We start from the raw sequence: 23,350 nt of genomic DNA on the forward strand, positions 1-23,350 counted from the left end.
ATATATACATATGTGTATGCATACATATACACATATATATATATATATATATATATATATATATATATATATATATATATATATATATATATATATATAAAATAACACATGAAAACAAAAAAACAGATGAAAACACAAGGGAAACACTAAAAGGATGACACAAGATAACAAAGCTCCTGCCAACAGCAGCCACTACAGCGGCACCAATTTGGAAAAAAGAATAATTCTAAATGTGCAGCATGGAAATCAGACCACACTTCAAATAGATTACACCTTACTATGAAACACTGTTTACAGTTCAAATGTCAAGTTTATTACAAAGACAAATAGCTCAATGACACTTTCAGTGAAATGCACCATGAACTCTTCATGCATTTTACTGACAAACATGATTAATAATCTTCTATTTATCTTTTGGTTTTATAAGAGCTTCTTTTTAAATGAGGATCGTCACATCAAAAACATACACACACCCTCCGTTGAAGTCTCTGTGCTCTGAAAACCAGACCAAAACCCACAATAAAGGAAGACTTTGTTTAAAAGTCTGCTGCGTCAGCCTCATCACTTTCACCCTGTTCCTCACACTTCTCTTTTTCCTTGTCGCTGGCTTCTTCATCATCATCAGGGAACAGCTGGTCTTTTTGTACAGCAGGCATCTTGATGACGATCTCATCCTCAGCATCATTGTCATCACTGATCATGGACTTCCTCCTCTCCAGGAAAGAAGGCGTGCACATGGGTGTGGTATCCTACAGGTAAAGATATGCGTTCAGGTCACTAAGTAGATGCCAATTAGTTCACAAGCTGTTTAAAGTAGACCTGTCAAATTTAACATGGTCATCTACAATTATTATTTTGCAAAAATAACTCCGGGATTTGGTTAACAGGTTAAGTTCTAACTGAAAACTACCTGGAGTAGAAACATGGCTCGTGTAATTACCTCCAACATTTGTACTATATACGTTTACGCTTCTGCAGAGCTGGGTAGTAATGCGCTACATTTACTTTGTTATACTCACTTAAACAATTGTTTGGATAAATTGTGCTTCTCACAGTAGTTATAATTTTTACTTGAACATTTTTATGAAGGATAGATACATTTATAACATGATTTTATTAATTTATGATCCATACCTGGGGATAGGTGGATTGGCAACACAAAATTGGCCCTAGTGTGTGAATGTGACTGTGAATGTTGTCTGTTTATCTGCGATGAAGAGGTTACTTAATGCATCCGCTACACTTGATTATAACTTGTTGATGAGCAAAGACTAACCAGAAGTGCCAAATCCGCTTTTGTGGCCACACATACATTTACAGTATAACTTTTTTTCACGGAGGGCCACACACTGAAAAACTAAAGCATATGTGGGCTATTTAAGTTTCTTTAATTTTCAAAAACAATAAAATATGTACAGTTTGTTTTATACCTTTAGGGCTTTTCTCAAGTTTGGACCCGGGGACCCAGAACTCAGGTCATAAAAATGTTAAAACAAAATATAATACTTTTTTTTCCTTCAACACTTAATTCTTTCAATCAACTATAAAGTAAAAAAAAAAGTTTCATGAGTTATGCCCTTTTTGTCAAAGACATCCCTGTTTTTAAGGCAAACCCCAAAAATACGTAATATAGATGTGATTAAATTGGAGCCTTAAAAGGGAACTGCACTTTTTCTTCTTTATCTTTCACAATGAGACAAGAACATGTCTTTTTTTTTTTTTTTAGGATTTTAAAGATAAACGTTTGCAAGATGCGACTAATGGGAGTCATCGTTGTAGCCTTCAAAACCCTCCAATGTTTTATACACACGCTGCAAATCTAGATATAATGTAGTAACACACACGATCATACTAATATATATGTACAATATTTACCGTATTTTGGTCATTTTCTGTACAGCGGGAACTAATTTTTCGGCGCATTTATTTCCGTTTCCATAGCAGCGCTCTTCCGACTTCCCGCAACAAATATGTACCTACTCCCTGAATCAAACGCGAGTGTTTTCTAATCATGACAGAATTGGTAATAGACAAAAAAGAAAATTATTTTTGGACAAATGAGGATTCACAATTTTATCTTTTTGAAACTAAATATACAGAGGATGAAGTGCTGCTTATATAAGCAAGCAAAAAGAAGAGGCTGAAGCGTTGGAACAGAAAGAAGCCGAAAAAGTGAGAATTGGTCACGCTGCAAATCTGGAACTTTTGAGCCGAGCTATGCGGAAAAAATGGAGTGTCTAAATAAACTGGAAACGTCCCTGGCCAGCTTGACTAAACGGACAATTGTCCATCGAGTGAGTCACTATAACATTGATCATAATACATGCAGCACATCACCGTACACTACATTGCATACACTATCAAGCTAGCTGTGTACAAACAAAACATGAAATGTGGGCTAATACTTTGCAGATACTAGAATATGATTATGTTTTTCACTCAGTACAGTTTGGTGTCGTATTGCATTGTTGTGTATTACAAACTCAAATGAGTTTTGTGCTGACGTAGATGCTAGCTCATCTCTCTTTCTATAATTAACTTCTACGGCTAATACCGTACGGTAGAAAAATAGTTCCTTAGTGTTTGCTCTTATAATAACAATGTTGCTACACTTTGGTTACTATGCAGGTTATCGTTTGTAAATGAAGTATTTTTGACTGTTATTGAATGCATTTTTAAAGAGACTTAGAGGTAGAATTGAGCTAGCTACCTAGAACGAGCAGACTTTTATATACAAAAAAGTGGAGAAAAAAAACAACTTGTGTCTTCTTATACCTTATGATTGTGAACAATAGGCAAAATTCAAAAAAGTGCAGGCCGCCCCTTAAATTAATTATTAATTTTTGAACATAAGTTTGTTTTTTGATATGTATATATTTTTTAAAACTACATTAAAATGATCAGGTACTAAAAAGGGCTCCACTCATTTAAGTATTTAAACAAGTCAGATTTTTTTTTTTTTTTTTTTTTACAATATTTATATGTATGCATTTTATGCAAAAAGTATGCAATTTTAGTTTTATAAAATGCTTAGATCTCTACACCAGAGGTGTCCACACTTTTTGACTTAGGGACTGCATTGTTCGAAATAATTTTATGCCTCGGGCTGAAAGCAGACTGCATGTAAAGTAAACATACAGTTGTGGTCAAACGTTTACATACACTTGTAAAGAACATAATGTCATGGCTGTCTTGAGTTTACAATAATTTCTACAACTGTTATTTTTTGTGATAGAGTGATTGGAGCACATACTTGTTAGTCAGAAAAAAAACATTAAGTTTGGTTCTTTTATGAATTTATTATGGGTCTAAAGAAAATTTGACCAAATCTACTGGGTCAAAAGTATACATACAGCAATGTTAATATTTGGTTTCACTGCAATAAGGCGCTTTTGGTAGTCATCCACAAGATGAATTTTTGAACACTCCTCTTGACAAAAATGGTGCATTGTCCACACATTTAAGTCAGGATTTTGGGAAGGGCATTCTAAAACCTTCATTCTAGCCAGATTTAACCATTCCTTTACCACTTTTGATGTGTGTTTGGGCTCATTGTCCTGTTGGAACACCCAACTTTACTCAAGACCAAACCTCCGGGTGGAGGATTTTAGGTTGTCCTGAAGAATCTGGAGGTAATCCTCCTTTTTCATTGTCCCAATTACTCTCTGTAAAGCACCAGCTCCATTGGCAGCAAAACAGGTCCAGAGCATAATACTACAACCACCATGCTTGACGGTAGGTGTGGTGTTCCGGGGATTAAAAGCCTTACCTTTTCTCCTCAAAACATTGCTGGGTATTCTAGCCAAACAGCTACATTTTTTGTTTCATCTGACCACAGAACTTTCCTCCAGAAGGTCGTATCTTTGTCCATGTGATCAGCAGCAAACTTTTAGACAAGCCTTAAGGTGTCACTTCCAGAGCAAGGGCTTTCTTTTTGCACGGTAGCCTCTCAGTCCATGGTGATGCAAAACACTTGTGTGTTCCAGCAGCTTCCAATTCATTGCAGACCTGCTTTTTGGTGGTTCTCGGTCGACTCTTGATCATCCGGACCAATTTTCTCTCAGCAGCAAGCAATAGCTTGTGTTTTCTTCCTGATCGTGGCAGTGATAAAACTGTGCAATGCACTTTTTACTTACAATCAATTGTTTGCACAGTTGCTCCTAGGACCTTAAGCTGCTTTGAAATGGCTCCAAGTCACTTTACTGACTTGTTCAAGGCAATGATTAGTTTTTTTAGATCAGTGCTGAGTTCCTTTGACTTACATATTGTCGCGTTTGTAACCCGAGTCTAATGACTGCATCACATGAGCTCTATTTAAATGGGCTCCGAAAAGTCAACAGGTGTCATCAATTATAATCACTCACATGAAGTTAAAAGGCCGTGCCACAAAGCTAATTTGATTTGATTGTAACTTTTCTACATCACCAAAAATAATAAGGTATGTTGCTGTATGTATACTTTTGACTCAGCAGATTTTCAGTAGACCCATGATAAATTCATAAAAGAACCAAACGTCATTAATGTTTTTTGTGACAAACAAGTACCGTATTTCCTTGAATTGCCGCCGGGCATATAGTATGCGCCTGCCTTGAATTACTGCCGGGTCAAACTTGCTACGCAAAATAATTAGCGCATGTTTAGTATTACTGCCGGGTCAAACTCGTGACGTCACGAGTGACACTTCCCCTGTCATCATTTTCAAAATGGAGGAGGCTGATTACAATACCGGTCATTTGAAATCGCATAAAGGGAAGAAGATTAAGAGCTATTCAGTAGAATTTAAGGTCCAAGCTATTGAATACCGGTATGCTAAAAAGAACACTAAGCAGCTATGTTTTATTAACATAGCTGTGGAAAGGTGGAGCCGACGGTCCGACAGACATTTAGGGCACGCTGGCAAGATGGCGGCGAGGAGGCGGCGTCGGCGAGCGAGCGGAGAGGAGGAGCGGAAGAGCGACCTAGACTGAGGTTTTATTGAAAAATAAACAAAGTCAAACTGCTCAAGCCATGTTCTTCCTTGGTGGTACTGGGAACCCGCAAGACGACGGCTTGAGACCGTCACAATACCGTAGCTGCGTGTGTCCAATATGAGTCATTAAATGACTCCCGCGGGCTTCACGGTGGCAGAGGGGTTAGTGTGTCTGCCTCACAATACGAAGGTTACTACCAGCAGACAAAAATGATAAAAGCACCACAGTACTTTGGGCCCAGTTATTCTAACCCAGACAAAATATCTAAGCTCATGTTTAGTCTGTGCCACATGAACATACATGACCGTGTTTCTTACGTCACTGCACGTAGATGCGTTCGAGGAATCAGACTTCTTCTTCGGGGGCACTTGGGCAGCCTGGAAAACACCAGCACAAGGTGAGCATGCTATCTATACAACGCTTCACTTTATACAATTGCCCCCCGCAAACCCGAAGGGAATAAGCGGTAGGAAATGGATGGAAGTTTTATGAAACAGTCATAAAATCAATTAATTCACGTCACATAGCATTGCTGACATGTAAATTACTTTCCAAAAAAAATAAAGGGTGTGTGAAAATAGTTTACACAGGAAAGCACTTTCACTTTCAAAGAGAAAAAAACGGTGGGCAATACAATGGCCCAGTGTGTGCACACACAGAGATGTACAATTATGTCCAAAATAATAATTAGGATTATTTGTTATCTATATTGACATCACAACTACACAATCCAGGGTTTCCCACACATTCATTTATTTGTGGCGGCCCGCCACGAAAGAATTACGGCCGCCACAAATAGATTTTTCGGCTTTCGACTCGCTCGACCGCTCGTGAAAGCAATGGGACTGTCTGTGAATGGAGCTTGTAGTTACAACTCCAGTGCAGTAGGTAGCGGTAGCTTACTATGCATTGTAACTCACCCAATTGCACCTAATTCACCGGGTGGGTCAGAAGAAGAAGAAGAAGACGACGACGATGACAAAGTAAAGGAATAACGGACCGACCGGATCAAAATACGAGGGTAAGACGTCTGGCAAACAAGTTCAAAAGTGGTCCGAACCTGTGCAGGTGGAGCACCGACTCGGATTTTTTAAATTTTTATTTTCGGGACTGGGGCAGACGCACGCAGTAACAGTCACCTGTTACCATACCGACGAGCTAACGTGTCCAGGTTATAACGCTGTTGTCAATAAACACACGTGGAGACGGTGCTTCAGATACTGCATTAATACTGAAAGCTAAATTGTGCACTGTCCACTGCAGCATGTGAATGCAATGAAAATAATAAAATCTGAGCCAACCAGCTGTTAAAATGTTGTCCAGGTTAATGTTTTAGCCATTAAAGGCCCTTCATTTCAAGATTTCAACTGTGATCGGGCTTTAAACAGGTGGCTGACCTGTTCAGATGGGTTAACTGCTACTGGTCAAATAATGTGAAATAACATTGAATTTTACATGTATGCAATGCCATTTAAATGTAATTATAGATAATAATAATAATAATAATAATAATAATACTGTGTAGTGTTGTAAATAGTCAACGGGAAGGATTTTAGTAAGATATAAGCAATGAGCACTACACAGCCAGAAAAAAAAACCTAGGCAGGACGAGTAAAAATATTGCGGCAAGTAGATTTGAGAAGTCGGGCAAGTAGAAAAAAACCTTAACGTTGAACCCAGCGTGTGTTGAGCCGCTGCCGCTTAAGGTTAGACAGCACTGTACAAAGAGCGGTTCTGCTCAATAGTAATAAATTCACACAGATGAGTATAGAAAAATAATTTCAGTGGCCGAAAAGGGCTCGACTTGGAGAGGAGGTAGGCCTACAGTCCAGACCACAAGAGGTATTATCAAAACGGTGTAGACACTTAGAAATCTCATAAGGAAAGTGAACAGACATCCATCAGTGTGAAAATTAATTTGCTTCCAATACTTCCAGGCTTCAACTAGTGCCGCAGCTGTGGCAGTAAGAGAGGGTGAGGAGGAAGGGATAGTAAGTACGCAGGAAGATTCCGTCAGTCTACCCCAGGGCAGCTGTGGCTATGAAAGTAGCTAACCACCACCAGGTGTGAATGAATGATGGCTTCTCACTCTGTGAAGCGCTTTGACTGTCTAGAAAAGCGCTATATAAATCTAAGTCATTATTATTATTATAGATGTTGGAGGAGAGGAGGAACACAGGCAGCATGTAGAGCCAGCTAGGGCAGAGGCAACAGGTGAGACTCAGCAAACCCTTGCCTCAGCCTCCTTGCAGGCATTGCCTTGGTGATCCCCGTTTCAAGTGTTAATTGTGAACGGGATTTTTCTACTCTGAATAGGGTAAGAGCATCACTCTGAGGAGCAAAACAAATATTTTCTTTACTGGTGCAGTTTATGACAAACTTTTTTTTTGATGAATCTTTAGGTGAAAACAGACCGGAGGAATCAGCTGCAAGGAGAACACCTGACTGCCTGCCTGAGAATCTCCATCAACGGACCTGACCCCAAGGACTATCCTTACAATACGGCGTTACACTTATTTTTTTCGGAAGCCCCGAAAAATTCATTGCCCTAACAAAGGGTGCAAACTCTGCAGGCAGTAGGAAACACATGGTTAAGTGTAGGGAGTAAGACTGATGGCAGTCTAAATTTCAAGATTTTTGGAGTGGGCTTTAAGAGACATTTTAGCTTTTGTATTTTATAAGATTATATATTTTTTGTAAGAACCACAATTAATAAATATTTTTCAGTGAATAACTAATTGTTCAAATCTGTATATAAATATGTACATTAAGTGTTGTAATTATATTCCAACTGCGCATTCTTGTTGGTCATTGCCGCCGCCGCTGACACATCACCCTCCCGTCGCCCCCGCCGCCCGACCACACCACACCACCACAAATAGATGCCTGACCTGTGGGAAACACTGCAATCACAATCATGATTACATAACAAATTAAATAAAACAGTTTATTCCCACAAGTCAGCAACTTACTTGGGGTATGGGGTTTCAGAGGTAGGGGGCAAGTGAACGTTAGGTCATGTAATATGTAATGAAATAGTCTAACCATAGCAGATCACGCATTAAAATCTCTTAAGGTATTGTATGTGATTTTATACATTTTTATTGTGAAATGAATCACTACATAATGTATGTGATAATCGTCTAGCACCCATTTCTCAGACCTGTATCATACAGTCAAATTTTACAAACCCCAAAACCATTCAAGTTGGCACGTGGTGTAAATCGTAAATAAAAACAGACTCCAGTGATTTGCAAATCCTTTTCAACTAATATTCAATTGACTGCAAAGACATGATATTTAACGTTCCAACTGGAAAACTGTTATTTTTTGCAAATATTTGCTAATTTGGAATTTGATGCCTGCAACATGTTTCAAAAAAGCTGGCACAAGACTGAGAAAGTTAAGGAATGCTCATCAAACACTCTTTTGGAACATTCCCCAGGTGGACAGGCTAATTGGGAACAGGCGGGTGCCATGATTTGGTATAAAAGCAGCTTCCATGAAATGCTCAGTCATTCACAAACAAGAATGGGGCGAGGATCACCACTTTGTGAACAAATGCGTGAGCAAATTGTCAAACAGTTTTAAAACAACATTTCTCAACGAGCTATTGCAAGGAATTTAGGTATTTCACCATCTACGGTCCGTAATATCATTATAAGGTTTAGAGAATCTGGAAAAATCCCTGCACGTAAGTGATGATATTACGGACCTTCGATCCCTCAGGCAGTACTGCATCAAAAAGCAACATCGGTGTATAAAGGATATCACCACATGGGCTCAAGAACACTTTAAAGAATCACTGTCAGTAACTACAGTTTGTCACTACATTTGTAAGTGCAAGTTAAAACTCAACATTGCAAAGCGAAAACCATTTACCAACAACACCCAGAAACACCTATGGCTTCGCTGGGCCAGAGTTCATCTAAGATAGACTGATGCAAAGTGTAAAAGTGTTCTGACGAGTCCGCAATTAAAATTGTTTTTGTAAACTGTGGATGTCGTGTCCTCCTTAACAAATAAGAAAAAACTAAAAACTAATCAAATTGCCCAAAGTTCAAAAGCCAGCATATGTGATAGTATGGGAGTGTATTACTGCCCAAGGCATGGGTAATTTACACATCTGTGAAGGCACTATTAATGCTAAAAGGTACATACAGGTTTTGGAGCAACATATGTTGCCATCCAAGCAACGTTATCATGGACGCCCCTGCTTTTTTCAGCAAGACAATGCCAAGCCACGTGTTACAACAGCATGGCCTCATAGTAAAAGAGTGCAGGTACTAGCCTGGCCTGCCTGTAGTCCAGACCTGTCTGCCATTGAAAATGTGTGGCACAATATGAAGCCTAAAATACCACAACGAAGACCTCAGACTGTTGAACAACATAAGCTGTACATCAAGCAAGAGTGGGAACGAATTCCACCTGAAAAGCTTCGAAAATTGTTCTCCTCAGTTCCCAAACGTTACCGGAGTGTTGTTAAAAGGAAAGGCCATGTAACACAGTGGAAAAAATGCCCCTTTGGCAACTTTTTTGCAATGTGTTGCAGCCATTAAATTCTACATTAATGATTTGCAAAAAAAAAAAAATGTTTCTCAGTTTGAACCTTAAATTTCTTGTATTTGCAGTCTATTCAATTGAATATATGTCAAAAAGGATTTGCAAATCATTGCATTCTGTTTTTATTTACAAATTACACATCGTGCTTTACTGGTTTAGGGTTTTGTATAAACAGCAGAAGTAATGAAAAAAATGACAGCTACTGTCTTGTTGTAAAACACCATGAAAATGAAATGTGGCATTTAGACATCACATGTCTACCACAATCATGTGTGTTCTTAAATGTGTACTGCACATATTCCATGTCAAGAGCAGTTTTGATTTGGGCTTACATGGTAAACAACTAAAATTAATGTGTTGGGCAATGTTTTATCCAGACGAATACATTTGTTCAAATGTGGCCAAATGGACACTGTGGGTTTCCTGGACCACAACGCTAAAAGAAAAATCTAAGGAAGACAATCCCTCTGCCATCTTCCGCTAGTTTTTTAAAAGATAAATTGCCCACTTGAATATTCCCTCTTTTCTTCTCCGACTTGCTCGCCGTCATTTGGGATGTCTGTTGTAATTTCCTTTTTAGGTTTGATGATCCGCCCTATCTTGCCTCTGATTGGCCTGCCCGTAAAGTTTTGTCCTAATCTTAACCAATCGTGACTCATCCTAGTAAAACAACCAACCAATCATGGCTTTTCTTATACGTAAACCAACCAATCATCTTTGATGTTTCCGTATATTTTGTCCCCTGCCCGTGGAGTTGCTTCGTTATGTAGCTTCGATATTAAGTAAATAATTTTTCACGGAAAACCCTAGTTTTTACCACTGGATAATCAAAAACCATACTCATTACGGGAAGACTTTAGTGGTTGGCCGGTATGGCAAAGAGACGGCTCAAGATTTTAACACAAATTGAAGGTCGGAAAACACTAAGAAAAACGGAAAATATTTTTTAAATATTTTTACAGAGATAAAAAAAGACTGATTTCCAACTATAGACAGAAAAATCTCATGCCTGCTAATGATAAACATTGTGTCTTGAAAGACTGTAGTAAATAATATAACATTTCAAAAAGTACTTACAAATCCTGGGAAGTCATAATCAATGCCGTGTCCTGCCAGCCTCTTGCGGAGTTTTCTCTCTTTACGCAGCAGCTTCTCTGTTACCTTTGTGACCTCCTCGCTCGTGTGGTTCTTGTTGTAGCGCGCTATAGCAGGATGGGAAGGTCTCTTAAAGGTGCGCTGGTTGCCAGCAAAAAGCTTCTCGTGCACTTTTTCCGGTGGAATCACATGACCTATCAAATGAGGAGAGTAACTTAAAAGCAATATTTAACGCACGCTGAAAATACTGCCATTAATTATACCGACTATGCTTATAGAAGAAGTCATAGATAATGATGGCAAGGCATCATGTAAATGAATTGAGCATAAAATCTGATTGTTGACTGAACATAAATCCTGGTCATTGTGTCAAATCAAGAGAGGTTTTGTTCTGAAGACCACAGTCATGCAATTGATGTTCAAACATTGTACTTACATTTAACCAGTCTTTCTCCCATAAGGTAATTGTTCATGGTCTCTGCTACGATCTTTGCTACGTCATCACAGTCAAACTCCACAAATGCATAGCCTTTGCTCCCACCTGTCTGAATGCAAGTCAGGACAAAGTTTAGCAAAGCACTTTTTAAATATTTGACACTTGTGATATACGGTACAGTATTTTCACAGTTTACCATTTGTCAAGAGTTGTACAGTATACCGGTACTAATAAATTAAAAAATGTACTATCCTGTCTTTTAAAATATAGTTACTTATTTTTCATGGAAATGATGGTGCGCTGTGGTGACATTGCTGGTAATATGAGCAAAGGCACATGTGAGTCAACAAACAGAGCACTTGAAAGGGGAAACAATGGGTAGACAGGAGAGGGAGGATGGATGTAATGTATTTTGGCTTAAAAACGATAAAGGTTAAGCTAGAAACACTGAAACGCTGCTGTGCAGGTGGTGTTCTAAAACAGTGGTTCTCAAATGGGGGTACGCATACCCCTGGGGGTACTTGAAGGTATGCCAAAGGGTACGTGAGAAGTTTTTTTAAATATTCTAAAAATAGCAACAATTCAAAAATCCTTTATAAATATATTTATTGAATAATACTTTGGCGAAATATGAATGTAAGTTCATAAACTGTGAAAAGAAATGCAACAATGCAATATTCAGTGTTGACAGCTAGATTTTTTGTGGACATATTCCATACATATTGATGTTAAATATTTCTTTTTTTGTGAAGAAATGTTTAGAATGAAGTTCATGAATCCAGATGGATCTCTCTTACAATCCCTAAAGAGGGCACTTTATATTGATGATTACTTCTATGTGTAGAAATCTTTATTTATGATTGAATCACTTGTTTATTTTTCAACAAGTTTTTAGTTATAATTATATCTTTTTTACCAAATAGTTTAAGAAAGACCACCACAAATGAGCAATATTTTGCACTGTTATACAATTTAATAAATCAGAAACTGATGACATAGTGCTGTATTTTACTTCTTTATCTCTTTTTTTTCAACCAAAAATGCTTTGCTCTGATTGGGGGGTACTTGAATTAAAAACATTTTCACAGGGGGTACATCACTGAAAAAAGGTTGAGAACCACTGCTCTAAAACATAGCCAGCTAACGTCCCTGCACAGTGTTTTAGCTACATTTAAATTACAAATCCTCAAGTAAACCATGTTTCTTACAAGTATCATCCCGGTTGGATGGAGAATAGCTAAACAAGCTTCACTACACACCAAAAGAGGATAAAATAGCTTGATTATCTAGTACGTTCACTGTTATTTAATGCCAAGATTGTTCTTTGATTGCAATAAGAGAAAGTATCTTAAGATAGTATGTTAAAATAAAGAAAATAATGACATGTTATGTATAAAAATACATTTTGGTACCATTACCAATGCTAAAATATTGGTTTTGGGAAACACTACATTTGTCCAAACAGCCATTTCATGTAGAATTTCTATTTTCACTGGCATAGTTTAAACTTTATTAGGAATATTTTGATCGACATTTTGGCCTCCGATCCTTAAACTAAAATTAATACAATAAAAAATGTATAAAGCTTATCAAATGTAGAATCCGCTTGTATTGTTGTAAATCAAATGATGTATAAAATCGGTGGTATTGAATGCTTCCTATCATTTTTTTAACAAAGTAAACACTTGGTGTCTGTGTGTGGCATAGCATGTTTAGCCATTCATTTTCCTCCAGTCCTTCAGTGATAATAATACTTTAAAGAGAGCTTATTTTCAGCAATGGTGGTGAGTATCTTAGAAGCGGCTTTGCGCTATAGATGAACAACGCGTTTATTGCAGCTTGTGCTTAAATTACAGACACGAACCCTCGTGACATTTGTGAACCTCCTGCATGTGTGTAACAAACAACGAATGTTGAAATGGAATATATATATGTATATATATATATATATATATATATATATATATATATATATATATATATATATATATATATATATATATATATGTCATCCCCTAATGTTATCGGGACATCTGATATCTTATACAAATAATAGTAATTGTAATACTTGTATTCAGGGGTGGACGAAACAATTAATTTGATTACTTTATGGATTTATACAGTATTTTCCCTATTTAGCAATATATAGAAGGGTATCATATTGATTATCCTGCAACGCGCCCCCTGGTAGTTTGGTGTGTGGAGCTGCAGCAACGAGCAGTTTGGGGCAAAACAAAACAAAGTTAGGGACTTACTAACATTATATTATCACCTGATTGTATGTTGACCACAAAGATACAAACAGTAATATAAACCATTGCAAATTTTATTGACAAAAGACTTATGGATGCTCTTGCTCAACTAAACCACACTATACGTTATCATGCAAAGTAAACATCTGACTGAAACTGTTATTATTCTTGATTATATTTGTAACAGAGTCTTGTGACATCACCGCTGAGGAAAGGACGGCCATTGTACTCCAGAGGTACTTTTGCTTACATTTTCGTCTCCCACACGAAGCAGTGTCCAGCGCGTCAAAATAACAAGCGCACACTTTTGGCCTACACAATAAAATTGCTGTGCGTTACATCCTATCTGACTGCTTTAACAAAATTAAGACTCCTAGAAGAATACCTTACATATTTACTGTTATCATTTAGCATTTATCACTAAAATGCATACATTTATCATTTGTTTTCAAAACGGTTACAAAAAAGGGGCACCCCCAAAATTTGGGACCCCATCTTGAAAATTCCTAACGCCAACACTGTTTAACAGTAGATTTAATCAAACCTAGTCGAGCCGTGATAATCATTTTAGAACCTTATGAATTGAGGTCAAATCGATTTGAGGAATTGGGCATGATAACCAGCTCAACCTGTATAATTATTACTAAAGACAGAAAAATGACTTCCTCTAAAAACAAATTACCTTTTTGCTTCTGGACAGTCGCAGCCTTAAGACGTTGCCAAACTGTTCAAAGTAGTCCCTGAGCTGTGGCTCAAAGAGTCCAATGGGCAAATGGCCAACATAAATGACCCCAGGTGTCAAAAGATTCCCCTGGCAGAAAAAAAGACAAATTGATACATAATTATTAGCAATGGTTACACCTCAAATTGACAAGACAAGTGTAAACAGCATTTATACAATAGAATCAGCTATAATAATAACTGCAGTAAAACTTCAGAGGGTTAGTATTACCGTTTTAAATTAAAATTATCAAAAAACCACTGGCCCTTACGGTTCACCCTTGTTCATAAACAAATTATATCGTGTTAGTTAAATATTACTGTAGGTGTGACCTCATAGGCCAGAAAATAAATAAAACATAGAAATAATAGTTGATACACTTTAGCCACTTTGTCACTATATTTATTAAGGTACATACTAAAAGTGAAAGAGAGGGGTATCTTACTGTATTTCATGCTTTTAATTAGGGCTGGGGGATATATCGATACACTCGATACATCGCGGATTTGTCTCTGTGTGATATCGAAAAATGACTATATCGTGATATTAGAGTATACGTTCTCACGCAGTTGCTTTTAGCCGCTGGCATTACACTACAGGCTTTTATCACTCATTGTTGTCTCTCCCCACAGACAGCTAGCACAACTTCTTACATACGTCACATACGTATACGCCCTTGCGGAGCAGAGAGATAGCAGCATGGGTAACGTTAGCTGTGGTGCTAGTGGCAATACGAGAGAAAGAAGGTGCGAATCTGGTAACAAATGAAGGAAGAATTAATTCCCAAGAAAAACAGCAGGGGGTACATCGTCCAGTGGTGGTTTGGATTCAAGTGGGAATGTGTCAAACAGACAACCGTAAAGAGTTGCTCCAAAAAGTAGCATTACTGCTAATATGTAGCATCATTTGAAAAGTCACCAGCTAGAGAATGAAGAGTGCTTACTCCGCATTTCAACATCTCCATTCGGTGCCACACGCCCACACAGTAAAAATGCCGAGGCAAACATTTCCAGATCAACACCGTATGAAAAAAATTGTCAACAACAAAAGGAAATAATGTCCGCATAACCTACCTCATAGCGAAGGACAAACATTATTTGATTTCCTATTATGCAGCTAATTTTTCAGACACTTATTGAAATATCTTGTGACCTTATGCAAAAAAGTGCACTTTATTTGTTTTAAACTATTGTAGTGGCATTCTGTACAAAAAGTGCACTTTAATTTTGTGTTGTTTTGATATGTCATCTTAGTGACATCATGCACAAAAGTGCATTAATAGCTTGTTTTAAAATGTCTCTGACAATCTTGCACTTTCTATTTTGGAACTGACATGAATGTTTGTGCCACTGCTTAATAACAGTTTAATAAATACAGTTTGGGTAATTTGACTTAGTTGTGATTTCCCTCTGCATGAACATTTAAAATGATCATATATTAATGCAGTATGAACAAGAATGTTTTAATGTAGACACACAGAATCATCATACTGGTTTGATTATATGCAACAAGTTTTCATTCAAGGCTAGGGAAAAATATCGAGATGTATATCGTGTATCGTGATATGGCATAAAAATATCGAGATATTTAAAAAAGGCCATATCGCCCAGCCCTACTTTGAATTGGTAATCACAGACAAGCGGCTACGAAAGTATCAGTGTGAGTGATGGGAAGAATTCGCTACCATAAGTCCAGGGAGTGTGCATTACCACATTATGCAGAAAACCTCCAAAAGTGTCCAACCCAATTTTTATCACTTCCAGTGCTAAGAGAAAACAACAGCTAAGAGACAGTCTTATCTGAAACAGTATTGGCTGAGGCTTAAGAGCCTTATGAATAAATTCCGAGACATTCAGAATTTTTGTTCCCATGATTCTCGGTCTGAAATTTCCTCTTTTTTTAAAAACTGTGTCTCAGCAGTCTTTGCTTGCTTCTGACCTGCATCTGGTCCAAGACTCTCTTGGTAGTAGCGCCATGTTTGCAGCGCAATATAAGATCATTTATTGATGCTGTCTTCTATTTAAAATCAGCATAGCCAATATTTCTAATGTGTAGATGACCTATTTGTAAATGTTTTCTAATGAGTCGCAGATGCCTGGTGTAAAGTCATAGGTCAACCGGAAAAGTATTCCATTTATCTGCGCTAAAAGCAAATAAGTGCCCATTGCCCAGTGTACGGAAGGGGAGGCACAGAATGTTAGAGTGTGCACGGACACCAGGACTTCACACAAAAGCGTGAAAATACAAAAAAAAAAATATTTGAGAAATCAAACTAATTTAGTGCATGGAAACGTAGTGAGTGATGTAAAATTCCAAATTTTTGCACACACTCAAAGTTGGTTTGTCCGTGAGCCTTTAACGACTTTGCATTCCAAAATGTTTCATTTGTAAAAAAAACTGACTCCGTTGACGACCAAGATACAGGACACGTTCGGCAGCTTGCTCAAATCTCGTCTATTGGACATGCGCATATGGATTAATTCCATCAATTTTACTTTTATCTTTAAGGTGGCGAGTAGTGATGGGTTGATGAGGCGTCATGAAGCGTTTCGACACTGCAAAACTGTATAGATACTGTGTCAAAACTGTGTCACTAAATACTGACATCTGCTGGACATTAAAAATCCGTACAGGCAACCTATGGACTGACTCAACTAACACTGATTTTATAACCTTGTACAGGGGTCGGGAACCTTTTTGGCTGAGAGAGCCATACAAGCCAAATATTTGTAAAAGTATTTCCGTGAGAGCGATATAATTATTTTTTTAACACTGAATACAACTATATGACTGCATTTTTAAGAAAGACCAACATTTTTAGAGTATAATAAGTCTCTTATTCTTTTTAATAACATTGTTATTCTGAGGCTAACCAAAAATAAATAAAATACTACCGTACGTACCGTAGAAGAAGAAGCGCTTCCTCTTTCCAGGTGGGCGGGTGCTTACCTTGGCAGTTGCTTACCGTAGAAGGAGAAGCGCTTCCTCTTCTACGGGGAAAAAAGATGGCGGCTGTTTACCGTAGTCGCGAGACCTAAACTTTATGAAAATAAATATTTATATTAATCCATATATAAGGCGCACCGAGTTATAAGCCGCACTGTCAGCTTTTGAGAAAATTTGTGGTTTTTATACCGCGGAAAATACGGTACTTACCATAAATGCGACTTCTTGAACGGGTGCGGTAGAAACCGGACGGATGGATGAAAATGCATGAGAATGTTTTATTAATGAAAGTTATTTTTGACACTGTGATTACCAGCAGAATTATTCATTACTTATCGTTTTAAGCAATGTCAGCTAAGATGTATGTGTTTTTCAACCTTTTTTGAGCCAAGGCACATTTTTTGCCTTGGAAAAATCCGGAGGCACACCACCAGCAGAAATAACTAAAAAACGAAACTCAGTTGACAGTAAAAAGTCATCGTCGTCGCAATTGTTGGATATGACTTTAAAGCATAACCAAGGATGCATCACTATAGCTCTTGTCTCAAAGTAGGTGTACTTTCACCACCTGTCACATCACACCCTGACTTATTTGGACTTTGTTGCTGTTGTCCTATGTGTAGTGTTTGTTCTTGTGCTCCTATTTTTTGGTGTATTTTCCTTTAGCAGTTTCATGTCTTCCTTTGAGCGCTATTTCCTGCATCAACTTTATTTTAGCAATCAAGAATATTTCAGTTGTTTTTACCCTGTGATGAGGTGGCGACTTGTCCAGGGTGTACACCGCCTTCCGCCCGATTGTAGCTGAGGTAGGCTCCAGCGCCCACCGTGACCCGAAGGGAATAACCGGTAGAAAATGGATGGATTATTCTTCTTTGTGGGGACATTGTTGATTTTCATGTACGGATTAACTTTGTGGGCGCCGTCTTTGCTCCGCAGTAAGTCTTTGCTGTCGTCCAGCATTCTGGTTTTGTTTACTTTGTAGTTCAGTTTTAGTTTTGTTCCGCATAGCCTTCCCTAAAGGCCTACTGAAATGAGATTTTCTTATTTAAACTGGGATAACACGTCCATTTTATGTGTCATATGTGATCATTTCGAGATATTGCCATATTTTTACTGAAAGAATTTAGTAGAGAACATCCAGGATAAAGTTTGCAACTTTCGGTGCTAAGACAAAAGCCCTGCCTCTACCGGAAGTCGCAGACAATGACGTCACATGTTGATGGCTCCTCACATATTCACATTGATTTTAATGGGAGCGTCCAACAAAAACAGCTATTCGGACCGAGAAAACGACAATTTCCCCATTGATTTGAGCGAGGATGAAAGATTTGTGTTTGAGGATATTGATAGTGACGGACTAGAAAAAAAATAAATAAAAACGTTTTTTTTTTAAAAATGCGATTGCATTGAAACGGATTCATATGTTTTTAGAGACATTTACTAGGATAATTCTGGGAAATCCCTTATCTTTCTATTGTGTTGCTGGTGTTTTAGTGAGTTTAACGGTACCTGATAGTTGGAGGGGTGTGTCCACGGGTGTGTTGACGCGCAGTGTCTCAGCGAAGTCGAGGGCAGCTTTAGAGACGGAGCAAGCTCAGCTGATATCCGGTAAGAAGCGACTTTTTACCACAATTTTCTCACCGAAACCTGCTGGTTGACACTCGGTTGGGATCCATGTCCGCTCTGATCCAAAGTAAAGTTTCACCTCCGTGAATTTTAAACAAGGAATCACCGTGTGTTTGTGTGGCTAAAGGCTAAAGCTTCCCAAATCCATCTTTGTACATTGACTTCTCCAATATTAATTGAACAAATTGCAAAGGATTCAGCAACACAGATGTCCAAAATACTGTGTAATTATGCGGTTAAAGCAGACGACTTTTAGCTGTGTGTGTGCGCAGCGCTCGTATTCCTAATAGCCCGTGACGTCAAGCGTACACGTCATCATTACGCGACATTTTCAAGAAAAAACTCCCGGGAAATTTAAAGGCCTACTGAAACCCACTACTAACCACCACGCAGTCTGATAGTTTCTATAGCAATGATGAAATATTGACATTGCAACACAAAATTGCAATTTAGTAAACTATAAAGGCCGTATTGGCATGTGTTGCAATGTTAATATTTCTTCATCGATATATAAACTATCAGAATGCGTGGTGGGTAGTAGTGGGTTTCAGGAGGCCTCTAAGCTTCAATGCCTTTTCTTAGGGGCACTCACCTTTTGTTTATATTTTTGTTTAACCATTACATACCTTTTTTACCTTCACACTGCCTCCTGCTGTTTCCAAAATCTACAAAGATATTAGCTACCGGCTGCCACCTACACCGACACTCAACAACAACACATCATTTGTAGACTACAATTACTGGTTCGCAAAAAACGTTTTTACCCCAAATACATGAAATTAGATCATCTCCCACGGCACACCAGATCGTATGTGCCGCGGCACAGTGGTTGAAAAACACTGACCTAAAGTATACACACGCACATGCAGACACAGACACGTGGCGTCCTAAGAAATGGTTTAATATTCAGGCATCCAGATTATTCCAATTATTATTTAACAATACATATGACGGAATTCATGAAAATGAAGTCGGCGTGAAGTGTCGTTTAAAGGCGTGTAAACATATGAGAACTCACTGTGTTGCTGTTCTTCGTCTTCCTCTTCTTCACCTTCTGTACTTTCTTCTTGAACTCAGACTCTTGCTGAGGATTCAACGCGAGAAGCTCCTTCGCCGTCTGAGGTGTCGTTGCCACTTGGCTTTCAGTCATCTTTATTAGTAAAGTTTACGTGGCATATACCTTTATATTTCTGAGGTAAAAAAAAAAAGGGAGAAAAAACAGTCAGCTTTCTGATCCAGCACCACGTTGGTCTTCGTTTCCGGTTTACCACGTGTTGATCGCCAACCAATCAGGAGTCGAAGGTTTGCATGCACATACAACATTATAAGTAGACAGCGCCTTCATGCGGTATGGAGGAGGAGCGGACATTAGACTTAGACTTCCTAATATAGGTTGCCTCTCTCTCTTCCCCTCGATCTTTCAATATTCTTTTTTTTTTCTTCATAACTTTTATTTTATTTATCTTTCTAGTTATTATTGTGTATACGTATTGTTGCATTTGAACAACTGTATTGTTGATAATAGAGGTAAACTATTGGTATGGTTCATGATCAATAGCGCTTTTTCTATTGGTATTTGTATTGCTCCAGTTGTAGTGTAAAAATGCTCATTGTCATTTCTATATTATTATTTATTTGACTAACTGCTTCTTTGCTATCACTTTTACGATCATATTTGCACATATCGTATGTGCTGGTGTTGTTCTATTGTTGTTGTTGTTTTTAGAATAGAATTGGACTTTATTATCATTATATTTGCATATAACGAGATTAAAGACTCCAACTTAAGGTGCGGTAGTGGGAACAAATATGGGGTGAAATAAATAACACAAGCGGTAATAAAGGAAAAAACTAACAATTGAAATGAACAGACTACTATCCAATAAAAATAATAAGCAATCCTGTACAATATACAAAACACTGTAGAAATACAAAATACTGTACAATATACAGAACAAGACAAGAGTACAGGAGTATTAAATAACAATCAGTGTCGGACGTATTGCACTCGAAGGTTAGTATTGCACAGTAGGGTATTAGAGCATGATATTGTATATGGGTGAATTATTATTATTATAAGTTAGAGTTTAACATGGTGACAGCTTTGGGAAAGAAGCTGTCTCTGAGCCTGTTTGTTCTGGCTCTGATGCACCTGTAGCGCCTGCCTGATGGTAGCAAGTCGAACAGGTGGAAGCCAGGGTGTGTGCTGTCTTTGGTAATGTTTTTTGCTCTGTTGAGGCAACGGGAGTTGTGCAAATCCTTCAGGGAGGGCAGGGGACAGCCGATGATTTTTTGTGCAGACTTTATGACCCTCTGAATCGCCTGTTTGTCTGCTTCAGTGCCGCTGGCGTACCACACTGTTATGCAGTATGTCAGCAGGCTCTCGACAGCTGGTAGAAGGTCACCATAAGCTGTCTCTCCAGTCTGCTCCTCCTCAGCACCCTCAGGAAGTGGAGTCTCCGCTGGGCCTTCCGGATGACCGCAGTTGTATTTTGGGTCCAGGACAGGTTTTTGTTGTTATTGTTGTGTTGTTATTGTTGTGTTTACGGTTGTTGTTTTTTTCTCTGTCTAATCCCCCTCTTATCCCCACAATTTCCCCCTCTGTCTTCCCTTTTTTTCTCTTTTTATCCCCTCCTGCTTCGGTCCTTCTGCACCAAATGATAATATAAATACATTTAATAAAGTCAAATTGAAATAAGGCAACATGAGATGTATCCTAAAATTCTCTTTTGTAAAGTAAATCCGAACAGCCGATATGGGCATCTACATCAAATATATGATTTGCCTTAAAGGGGAACATTATCACAATTTCAAAAGGGTTAAAAACAATAAAAAAATCAGTTCCCAGTGGCTTGTTGTATTTTTTGAAGTTTTTTTCAAAATTTTAACGGTCCCGGAATATCCCTAAAAAAAGCTTTTAAGTGCCTTTTTTTCGCTCTCTGCGAAGACACTGTTCATTTTCCTGTGACGTCATACAGTGCTGCCAATACAAACAAACAATGGCAGATACCACAGCAAGATATAGTGACATTAGCTCGGATTCAGACTCGGATTTCAGCGGCTTAAGCGATTCAACAAATTACGCATGTATTGAAACGGATGGTTGGAGTATGAAAGTATTGAAGAAGAAACTGAAGCTTTTGAGAGAGTAGCTATTGACGCTATTCATGGCCATAACATAGCCGAATAGCTGCGTTAGCATCGCCGGTAAAATGTGTGGACCAAACGATCAGGACTTTCGCATCTTGTGACACTGGAGCAACTTAAATCCTTCGATTGGTAAGTGTTTTTTTCGCATTAAATGTGGGCGAAAGGAAACGTAATATAGTTGCAAATGCATCTGCAGGTTATCCATACATCTCTGTGCCGGGTCTGCTTTAGCACCGACGGTAAATAGCATGTTAGCATCGATTAGCGTAGCATGTTAGCATCGATTAGCTGGCAGTCAAGCCGCAATCAAATATGTCTGATTAGCACATAAGTCAACAACATCAACAAAACTCACCTTTGTGATTTCGTTTGACTTTATCGTTGCAAATGCATCTGCAGGTTATCCATACATCTCAGTGCCATGTCTGTCATCGCCGGTAAAATGTGGAGACACTGCAGCACATTCAATGTGGTCTGGCGGCAGATTTCTTGCCACTTTCGCATCTTCGGGCCAGTGGTGCAACTTGAATCCCTCCCTGTTAGTGTTGTTACACCCTCCGAGAACACACGGATGAGGCATGATGTCTCCAAGGTTCCAAAAAATAGTCGAAAAAACGGAAAATAACAGAGCTGAGACCCGGTGTTTGCAATGTGTTGAAAATGTAAATGGCGACTGTATTACCTCGGTGACGTCACGTTCTGACGTCATCGCCACAGAGCGATAAACAGAAAGGCGTTTAATTCGCCCAAATTCACCCATTTAGAGTTCGGAAATCGGTTAAAAAAATATATGGTCTTTTTTCTGCACCATCAAGGTATATATTGACGCTTACATAGGTCTGGTGATAATGTTCACCTTTAAAAGCTGGACAGGACAAAAAAAAAAAAAAAAGACTTAGAATTCCTTTTATTGTCGTTCAAATTTGAACTTTAGGACAAGTGGATGGATAGACAGTACAGATAAGAACGACATTTTGTTGCACTAGCTCGTTACATAGTAGCAGTTCATAATCTCCAATTAAAATTGAATTTGATTTACATGTCAAGTTTTCTGGCATTGTTAGTTACAACCAAGTAAAAAAAAAAAAAATTAGGGATTGATAAAGAGGCATAGTGCAAAATAGCATACTATGAAAATAGTGTTAATATCAACAAAAGGGAGAGAGTGCGCCCTATACTGGGAGCATCGCTAAAAGCGTACAGCACCTGGTATTCCTAGGCAGTCTCCCATCCAAGTACTAACTAGGCCAGACCAAGCTTAGCTTCCAAGAGCAGACGAAATCGGGCGTGCGCCGGGTAGTATGGCCGTAAGCCGAAAAGATTTCCTGAAAATTCGATTTTTAAAATTGGAAAGCTGGTTTACAGGACCTTTCTGCAATGAGCGACACATGTGTGATACAATAATCACTGATCTTTTTCTCAGCCTATCTAACTCTTTGGACTTTTGCCCCACTGTTAGCACTGAAGTGCCTTGAGGCACATGGGTCACTGTTGGCGACACTGCAAATCTTGCTATAAATTTCAGACCGAGTCAAAACTAAACATACATGTTTTGGGTGGAGACCAGCGTTTTCTTTGGACGAGCATAATG

At 38.3% G+C, this 23,350-nt stretch overlaps 1 protein-coding gene and 1 pseudogene across 1 annotated transcript; both read right to left on the reverse strand.

Moving 5' to 3' along the window:
• Positions 1-290: 290 nt before the first annotated feature.
• On the reverse strand, positions 291-19,904 carry nifk (nucleolar protein interacting with the FHA domain of MKI67). Its single transcript, XM_061918625.1, has 6 exons — positions 19,628-19,904; positions 13,999-14,127; positions 11,065-11,173; positions 10,611-10,822; positions 5,288-5,347; positions 291-749 (listed from the first exon to the last, which is right to left on the reverse strand). The coding sequence occupies exons 1-6, from the start codon at positions 19,757-19,759 to the stop codon at positions 537-539; spliced, it is 855 nt and encodes a 284-aa protein (XP_061774609.1). The 5' UTR covers positions 19,760-19,904; the 3' UTR covers positions 291-536.
• A 3,049-nt stretch (positions 19,905-22,953) lies between these two features.
• Positions 22,954-23,072, reverse strand: LOC133567401 (5S ribosomal RNA; annotated as a pseudogene).
• Between the last annotated feature and the right edge of the window lie 278 nt (positions 23,073-23,350).

Source organism: Nerophis ophidion, linkage group LG13 (assembly GCF_033978795.1).
Source record: "Nerophis ophidion isolate RoL-2023_Sa linkage group LG13, RoL_Noph_v1.0, whole genome shotgun sequence".
Classification (NCBI taxonomy): domain Eukaryota; kingdom Metazoa; phylum Chordata; class Actinopteri; order Syngnathiformes; family Syngnathidae; genus Nerophis; species Nerophis ophidion.

What these genes read in the sequence shown, in the direction of transcription:
- nifk (XM_061918625.1), bottom strand. Translation starts at nt 19,759, where the DNA reads ATGACTGAAAGCCAAGTGGCAACGACACCTCAGACGGCGAAGGAGCTT. An exon ending in GACTGTCCAGAAGCAAAAAG is followed by an intron (nt 11,174 to 13,998) that starts GTAATTTGTTTT and finishes ACTTGCATTCAG; the next exon opens with ACAGGTGGGAGCAAAGGCTA. An exon ending in ACGCATCTACGTGCAGTGAC is followed by an intron (nt 750 to 5,287) that starts GTAAGAAACACG and finishes CTTTACCTGTAG; the next exon opens with GATACCACACCCATGTGCAC.